This window comes from Haemaphysalis longicornis, unplaced genomic scaffold (assembly GCF_048455015.1).
Source record: "Haemaphysalis longicornis isolate Haplotype H1 unplaced genomic scaffold, Haemaphysalis longicornis Haplotype H1 scaffold_12, whole genome shotgun sequence".
Lineage (NCBI taxonomy): Eukaryota > Metazoa > Arthropoda > Arachnida > Ixodida > Ixodidae > Haemaphysalis > Haemaphysalis longicornis.
In genome coordinates this window covers 103,154,386-103,163,638 of record NW_027526225.1, presented here as the reverse complement: position 1 = coordinate 103,163,638, position 9,253 = coordinate 103,154,386, and the positions used below count along the sequence as shown (strand labels likewise).

Sequence of the window (9,253 nt, the reverse complement as noted above, 5' to 3'; positions counted from 1 at the left end):
GTGCAGCGAAATCTGCAGCTGGGCATGATTTGCGGGTCGGCGGCTGTCTTGCGGGTGTGCTTGGCGAGAGACGTCCTGCTGTCGGGTCGCTTCAACAACGGTGTACTGGCGTCATTTCCGTGACGGATATGGCGTCACTGGAATCTTGGTGTATCCCGGCATAAAACACTGCTGTGTTAAAATATAACACCCGAAAACGAACAACCCAAAGCATAGCGTTCTCTTTAGTACTAAAGGTTGCTTCCCCGCAAGAAGACCCTGTGTGCAGGGGTGCACCCTTTACAGGCCGCTTGCTTCGTTGCGCTGGCGTCATTTCCATGGCGGATATGACGTCGGTGAAATCTTTGTGTATCCCGGAATAAAACACTTGATTCTCATTCAGTAAAAAAAAAAGCGTTCCATAGCACGACGCGTCCTATAGCGCAACACGTCTACACCAGTCCAGTGCAGAAGCAGGGAGTGAAAAATGCAGCCGAATGGGCCGACAAAGACGCAGCAAAGCCGACGAAGCTTTCTTATTAAACTAGAAGACGGTAGACGACAAAGCGAATTTATGGGACGTAAATTTAACAATTTAAGAAACAAACTTAAACAAATTACGTCAGCTGTCTCTCTTCAATGCATCGCCACTCTTGCTGTCGCCTTAAAGGGGCCATGAAGTCAAAATACAAGTCAGGTTCACCAAAACGCCTGCCGGGTCTCGATATCAATGATAAAAAGTTTATCGCGAACTTCGAACAAATAATCGTACATAGGCGTGAAGTACGTGGGGTCAGCGGGGCGCGTGCACCCCCCCGAGCTTCTTCGGAGGGAGCGACGCCCCCACCGGGAAAGTTCGTGTGCGCCAGTGGCGTGCCAGGGAGGCGGGAATGTTACCGCAGGCGCCGTGCTCCCTGCTATGAGCTTTACGTCGCCTGTAAACGAAGGCACATATCCTTAGAACTTGTTGCTAGTATTGGAAACATTCGCGTCTCAATGCCACTTCGACGTATCGGCGCTTACAAAGAACGAAGCGCCTCAGTCATGATGTTTGCGGAGGGCTGCAGCCTCCAAAGCGATGGTAAGCTAGCGCGGGACGTCAAACGCGTGCGTCGTCCTTTTGTGTGGTTCCATATTATTCTCCCAACTACCACGTCTTGTCCGACGCTCAAATGCGTCGCGACATGTCGACGATGTCGCCACGCGGAGGCTAATTGGTCGGCAGGGCTGTTGTCCGCCGGAAGAGCAGCTTCGCCCACCGAATCCTTTCAATTCTCCCAAGCAGCGCAGTGCCTAATTCATGCCTGTCCAACTAGCTTCATGCAAAGTTAGCCTACAATAAAGTTGTTTATCCTCCTTGTCCCAAGAGGAAAACCACGCCCGACTTCAATGCAGGAAAGAAGATTACTCGTCACGGTGTGGCGGGGAACCAAGGAGTAGTTTGCAGGAATTTTCGGCGGAAAAAGTGGGACCGCCGTCCATTGATGGGCGGAGAAAAGGGAAACGTTGCTGTTTGCCTGTCTAAGCAGAACTGCGCGCAGCGGCAGAAGACGTCCAAGTCTCCTCCAAAGTATCGAACAAAACAATGGGGCTACGAATCCTGCAAAATGTGTGGTTGGATGAATGAGGACCTTGCGCGGGGGGAGGACCTTTACGAGTAAGGCTCATAGCAATTGATGCCGCTGCTACGCGTATTGCCACTTCATATACCCTGATTCCCCTCTCTTTCACGTTACTGTCGAGCCATAACAGTATGGAGGAAAGAAAAGGTCATACGAGTGTCTTTCAGTGGGCTAATTGCATGGAGGGGGGTTTATTCACAGGGCTTTGGCAGCTTTGGACCGCGCGGCGGCGCTACCTGCACTCCGCCGCGCGGGCAGCGCGTTTCCCGACGTTAAACGTGTTTTGCGACGTGGTGCTGGTATAGCGTGCCTAGTATATTCTAGGCACTATAGTACTGGCAAGGACGTTCGAAACGAAAGGACCAAAATCGAAACGCAGCACGTGGCCGCAAAACGAAAACACTTCTGCCAAAATAAGAACGGCGCGACTGAAATGAATACGCAAAACTATTTATCATTTAAAACGAAACCCTTTCATTTCACTGAGCTTTACTCGGGCTCAAATCCTTGGTATACGTTATTGTAGATGTCATTCTTTTGTGATAATCAAGAACGTTTACGTTCTTCTAGGGCTGCCCGCCCTTCCGCGGAAAGAACCACGTACGCGCGGCCTACCCATGCCGCGCTAGAAGGTGTACTGCCCGACGAGAGCGGGCGACCGCACATGCGATGTGGCGTGACACGAGTGGCGACGCTGATTGGATCTCATTGTAGCGTTATGCAGAGTGCCGCTAGTGCGCGCGCAGCAGCTGCGAACGGCGAGCGACAGCTGCGCCCGAGAAGGAAATCCCAGAGAAATCCTCAGGAGGGTTCAATCTGTATAATTCAATCTATGAGCTTCAACAGGGGTGCAGTCAACACTTTATCCCTGGAAAATCCTCCCCGAGTGGGTAGGGGTACTACGGCCATACGCTTCAAGGGCATCATCATTATCGTCATTAGAGCACGTGGATAAATATGGTTTCGGCAAGTAAGCTAATGCAAACTCCACTTGAATATTAAATAAGAACGTCCAATACGTCTTTGTTGGAGCCACGGAACGAGTCTGCTTTGTCTGCCCCAGAGTTTCAGGGAGAATTTTCTCATCCACACACCAAGGTTGCACACGCTCCGCACAGTTGATAGAAGTAGCGTCACAACCGCCATCTATTTGGCTGCCAGAATATCTGAGATTGTGAACCCAACATTTAAACAAGTAGCACGTAATTATTTAAAATAAAACGACTTATGTTAATATATGTTGAGCTACAAACGATGTTAAGTCGTTTCGGTTTCTTCAGTGCTTTGGTGTCCGCACACCAGGTAGCAGCAACGTCGGTGCCGAGAGTTTGCGTGTTGTTGAATAGTTTGTGCGATGTGATCGGTGGAAGTTGTAAATATTCTCGTGGTCCCGTTATATGCCAGACATGATGGACATGCCCATCGCCCCTCCAGGTAAGCAGTTCAGTCTTTACGCCTCCAGCGTGTCTAGAACGAGTGCGGCGTAATCGCCTCGCAAAGCCGACGCCATGAGACCCGACGCACGCCTCGTACTGCGGCACGGCGATCTTTGGTACTGCTAGCTAAAGGAGCAGCTTTTGTGTACGCACGAAGCCAGCATGACGTTCAGTTCTCACCGCTTTTAGTTTCTTGGAAGCCTTAAATTGTGATCCTCGTGCATGTATAGGTTTGGGTGCGTTAATCGCGCTATGTTGTCTAGCAGAAGACGGAGGCAGCGGTCGTTTCGCGCGCCGTAGCGCGTTCCTTGGGGTAACCTTAGGTAATAAACTGCGCATGCCGTTCGTACACTGTGTTTTAATTTCGTTAAGCTGCCTTCAAATGCAGCTGTCTTTTGTTCGCATATGTGATTCGCTCCCCCTGGTACCGAAGCCGTTCCCGCGCCGTGCCATACACGCTTGTTCAACGTTTACTACACTAAACACTTGATTATATGCTGCGGAGCCGTCGGCCGTCGTATTTCTGTCGGTGCACGATCATCCAACCGAACGTAGACACGTCCTGAAGTAGCCGGATCGCTTGTGTGTCGTGCATGTAAGAGTTTGTGGAAGCGTTCGGTTCGGCCGGCGTTTCTTGCAGTGCACGAGCGCTTGTAGACGTTGGCTTGTAGCGACCCCCTCCCCCCCTTCCATTCGGTTTCAGAGCAGGAGTTGCGGAACATCATTGACAAACTCGCCCAGTTTGTCGCCCGAAATGGCCCCGAGTTCGAACAGATGACGAAGCAGAAACAGAAAGACAACCCGAAGTTCTCCTTTCTCTTCGGCGGCGAGTACTATGCCTACTACAAGCACCAGGTAGCATCACAACAAACGTGTAAGTGATGGACACCTCGCGTTTGTCGCATGTCACACCACAGGCAAGGCGCTGTATCTTCCTTTCAGGCTCACCTGCAATTTCTCTCGCATTTAACCACGCACTCGCGGGAAGGGCTGCGTAGTAAGGGAGGTTGTCCGAGTTTCGTAATTCTCATCCACCTGTAAAAATGCTTGACTACCATTCAAACATCACAAATCGCCAACAGACATGGTTGAAGTAAAGCGCAGCTGAAAGCTTTCACGCCTGATGGAACAATAGTGTTCCATCAGGTCTGAACTCAAATTCCTGAGTGAACTTTTACTCTGTTTGTGTTCCATTTCTTTGTACTCTTATCCTTTTCTAAGCTGGCATGTCATCACCGAATTCGCATCACCTCACATTAAAGCCAGTCCGTATTTGTGCGAGCCCAACCTAGAATCGACCAGCGGCAACACAAGTGCTGGTGGTATGTTCTACTTCCTTATCGCTGTTACTACAGAAGAAGCATCACTGGACACGTTAAAACTAAATAACAAGTCCCTGGCACTTGTTGCATGGTGTAAGCGACAAACTTACAAACCTAATTTTAAAAAACAGTCTCGCCGTTTGTTTTCGAAGCGTCTGTTGTTTGTGGTCTTACCCAGTCTTTGACATTTCAGTGCGAAATAGTCGGCTGAATTTAGTGTTACGTTCTTTAAAAAAATGCACGGTGTGTCCGTGACTGGAGCAACCTAATATTTTTCTGTTGGCACATTGGAATCACAAGATATGCTGAAAATTCAAGCGGTGGTTACACTTCTGTAATCTACTACGGAAAGCATGTACACGGTCAAGTTTTAGTTTTTGCTTAAACGTCTACTAAGCCTTGAGGTTATTAAATAAATGAAAACACTGCAAGTCAATAAGCGGTTATGTTCTGAGCGCTTCACTTGAAGTTCGTTTAGTTCGTGGTTAATTTATACAGCCCGTGAAGCAACATGGTGTATAGTGCGTAATTATCACCTTCAGGAACAAATAAAAGGCAAGAAAGAGCTGTACGGCCTGTTAGCGGGGTTATGGAACCCCAAGCCATAACCAATCGCCCATATATGGATACTTGTCACTCCTTTGAGACAGAACAAACTAAAAGTGAACACTTTTTAGCTGATTAACTGTGTTCCTGGCCAATCCCCGTCTGTGGGTATGTTAGTAAAGTGAACCTATTTTGTAAGCCGTTCTGATGCTGTCCTTCGTTGCGCAGAACGCATTGCAGGAAAGCCAACTTTTCACAGTGGGTTTCACAAAAAGATGGGGATGATGATAAGTGAAGTCGCATCACGAGCCTCAAGAGCAGATTTCGGCATACGTTAAAGATCCCCAGGTGGTCAAAATTAATCCAGAGCCCTCCACTACAGCGCACCTCATCGCCTGCGTTGTTTTGGCGCATTGAACCTAATAAAAAAATGGCCTAAAGAACAAACACTTCCCATAGTCAAAATCGAACTGGAATCCCTCACGTTATGAAGACGACGTCTATCCGATGGGCCATTCCGATACGGTCAAAGCAGTTTGGACTTTGGACTTTGACTCAGGTTGCAAGGGGAGAAAGCTCCATGTCTTAACCATCTTCCTCCTAAGGAAGAGGCTTTGATTTTCTTGCGAAAAGAGGTCTGTCATTATTTTACCAAATTGAACCCCTTTTTACTGCATTCTCCTCAATATCCCCCACCCCTTCCATTTTTTTGGTCTATTCTGGCTTTGCGATTCCATTCATGCGGTCTTTAAATTATCCTCAAGCTGTCTTCTGCAGCCAGCTGAGAGTAAATATTTTCTTACCGTAACAACTGGCCAATCCCCTGATTGGGTATGCGGCATTCACTGAGCAGCAACATCATCATCACCACCACCACCACCATTCCTTGTGTTCTCTTCTGTATGTGTGTTGTGTACAAACCTGCTTCCTGTACCTTCTCTAATGGTACCTTTATCATGTAAGTGTGCTCCCCTGCAGTTGTTCTAGTACCAGATAAGATCTGTTTCCTTGTGTGTGTGGGTTTTTAGATGGGAAAAATTTTAGAAGAGGTGTGGTTCGTTTGCAGGTTTTACTTGTACCAGAGTCCTTCAATGAGCTGAGCATATCTTGCCAATAATCAAACATTTGAACGTTTCTCTTTACTTTTGTTGAACTTTTTGGTCTTTTGCTTCTTTTTTAGAGTATGGAGGGTTGGAAACTGATACATTTTTGCTGCCTTTTACATTCTATTTTATGGTGTAGTGCTTTTTTAAATGATCTCATCACTTTGGTCCTCCTGGCTTTATTGGATTCAGGCTAAGTAGCAGTTGTACTTGCATTTACTCTCACGGTTCCACAGTGGCACTGTTCAGCCTATTCTGTATAAAAAGGGGCTTGGATGAAAGAATGGAAACTTGTCTACAAAGCATATTTTTTGTCCTTTGTGAGGCTTCATATATTTTTCTTCAGGTGTACCATTAGTTTTCTAGCTACATTTATGATTAGAATGCACTGAAACAGTAAAGGTTTTTCTCTTCGTACGTAGGGGTGCCAGCATGACATACATAGATAATTTAAAACAGCGAGTTGGGTGTACTGCCTTTTTATCTTGTGCGTGTTTTGTTATTGTTATTTTAATTGCAACTCCGTACATTTCATCCAGCTAGCGCTGATGTTTCCGTCCTTCCTTTTCGGCTGTCACATCTTAATGCGCTGTTTTATCCCTGTTCTGACCTTCGTGAGCCTTTCCTTTTCATCCGTAAAAACACTTCTGACGCTCATCCTTAACACAATAAATGTGTGCAATATTGTGCGTATGTGAGCACACTGGGGACATAATGCGTGCATGTTAAATGCATCAAATTTTTCAGCTTCAGTACATTGAAGTTTTATAGCATGTGTGTGTGCATGTGGGTGTGTGTCTAAGGCCCAGCTTATAATGATGAAAGCAGTTCTGTTACAAATATAGCCATGAGGTTAGGCTTGGTTTGCTCGGTATGTGTGTGTGAGTGCTTGCAGAATGACCTAAACTCTCTCCACACCATGTGTACGTGTATGCCGTGTGGAGGGAGGCTCGAGGTCATATCTAAGCATGCGCACACAATCGCCGGGGCGGTAAATGGAATAACAAAAGAGGTATACAAAGGACTGATCATGTCTCTTCTATCCCAAAGTAGTTCTGGTTGCAACAGCACCCATACGGGATTAGGGGTGTATCGGGAGAAGGGCAACATGGAGGAGAAAGAGATCACACTCAGGGTGAAGGGAAAGGGAGGAAAAGGTCTCCTTTCTCCTGAACCCCTCAGGAGGGGGAATCGGCTAAGAACGCTGCAAAAAATTAGCCGTCCCACTCAATGTGAAAGCTGTCGGAAGTGCAGAGCAGTGATTCGCCGAAATGGGCTGTAGCGCCGTTATCCGGTCACTGCTACCACCCATCACGCTCTTCGCTGCCCTGTCTTGCTCCTCTCCTGTTGAAATCAACGGAGTTTTGTCCAACGCATTTCCAATTTCCCGCCTTCGCAGTGCTTGTGTGCCACCCGCCCGAAACAATGTGAGCGGAAGTTTTTTTTGTGCGTTTGCGTGTGTGTGTGTGTGTGCGCTTGCTTTTCATTCCGCACGTTCCGGCGCCTTTCTGCGCAGTTTGGAATGCGCCATATTTTTCTCTTACTGCCACTTTTTTTGGCTTACTATTGTAAAAACCAACCCAACGAGCGTTCCTAACTAAATGAACGTGGGGGCTGCCAGTTATATATACACAGATCTTGCCTCAAATGTACCTGCAGTTTTCTTTGTGCTAAACTTTGGGGAGATGTATGACAAGTGCCACCGGTTCACGCGTTTGGAGCGGATATGACTATATAAACGGCTTCTTTTTCTAAGCTTGTGCGGGACGCCGTGACAAGGGTACGCCGTGGCGCAAGCTACAACGACAAGGCGAGCCCTTAAAGTGCTCTGCAGTTAAAACTGATTAAAAGTGGGGGGAAGGGGAGGGGGGGCATCTGAACCAGCTTTGGTTATGTTGTGGGCACTGTATGATCTGACCCTGTAAACTAGCATGCTCCGTAAGCTGGCGAGACACACTGTGAACATTGCCCCCTGTCCTGTGGTTGCAGCGATGAAGGCCAAAGAGGAGACGTCCGTGCCCCAGGTGGTGGGGACGCCCGGGGGAGGTGCGGCGGCCCCGCAACCGCCGCCCCCGCCTCTGCCGCCGCCGGGGCCCGTGCCGTGGCAGGCGCAGTCGAACGTGGCACTGGCCCAGCTGCAGCAGCAGGTGCAGGAAATTCAGGAGCAGATTCGGCAGAGCGAGCTCAACCTGGCCGCACAGCACCAGGTCCTCCTGCAGCAGCAGCAGGTGAGACGCGGGCAGGGGCCGCACTGCACTACTCCCGTTATTGTGAGAGGCTGGCTGGTAGGAAGCAGTAGTAGTGGTTAAGCGAGTATATCTACTTAGGCCAAGTGGTGACCCCGGATCCCAACCATGAGGCAGAGATAATTAGAAGGATAAGAATGGGATGGAGCGCATTCGGCAAGCATTCTCAGATAATTAATAGCAGCCTACCATTGTCCCTGAAGAGGAAAATGTATGACAGCTGCATCTTACTGGTACTCACCAACGACGCAGAAACTTGGAGGCTCACTAAGAGGGTTCAACCTTAAATTGAGAACGACTCAGCGAGTGACGGAACGGAAGATGGTGGGTGTAACGTTAAGGGACAAGAAGAGAGCGGAGTGGGTCAGGAAACAAACGCACGTTAAGGACATATTAGGAGGAATTAAGAAGAAGAAATGGACGTGGGCAGGGCATGTAATGCGAAGGCAAGGTAACCGTTGGCCATTAAGGGTAACAGAGTAGATCCCTAGAGAAGGCAAGCAGGGCAGCGGGCGGCAGAAAGTGAGGTGGGCAGATGAGATCAAGAAGCTTGCCGAGATAAATTGGTTGCAGTTAGCACAGCACCGGATTAATTGGAGATCATGGGAGAGGCCTTTGCCCTGCAGTGGGTGTAGACAAGCTGATGATGATGATTGCTAGAAGACCTGGGCAGAACCGAGCTCCACTGTCTGTCAGTGGGGTGGGATTCACACTCTCCCGGCTGTGTGACAGTTTTGTGCTGGCCAACCGAAACCGCTTTACCAACCGTCCTGCTTTCCCCAGTTTGAAGGTCAAGTTTGCACCATAGTGCGGGGAAATGCTTAGGTACCACGGACCAAAAGATGGCGGAATTAGCCCAAGTGTCATAATCGTACTAAAAAGTGGCTCGAAGTGGCGCACACCATGTGCAGCACCCCTCAGCTTGTTTATTTACACTTGTCCTGCCTGAGATATGCTTTTTGGAGTATCCTGTTTATTGAGCCACCAGTAACTATGGCG

The 9,253-nt window shown here is 48.5% G+C and overlaps 1 protein-coding gene across 11 annotated transcripts in view; it reads left to right on the top strand.

Moving 5' to 3' along the window:
- The first annotated feature begins 2,876 nt into the window (after positions 1 to 2,876).
- Positions 2,877 to 9,253, top strand: part of Scaf6 (SR-related CTD associated factor 6) — a 56,298-nt gene continuing 49,921 nt past the window's right edge. For 10 of the 11 annotated variants that reach the window (XM_077693964.1, XM_077693963.1, XM_077693971.1 and 7 more), the window contains exons 1-3: positions 2,877 to 3,035; positions 3,741 to 3,911; positions 7,998 to 8,236. In XM_077693964.1, the coding sequence (XP_077550090.1) occupies positions 2,999 to 3,035; positions 3,741 to 3,911; positions 7,998 to 8,236 (447 nt within the window). In that variant the 5' untranslated portion in view covers positions 2,877 to 2,998. The remainder of the gene's footprint in view (positions 3,036 to 3,740; positions 3,912 to 7,997; positions 8,237 to 9,253) is intronic. The other variant, XM_077693967.1, reaches the window with a different exon arrangement.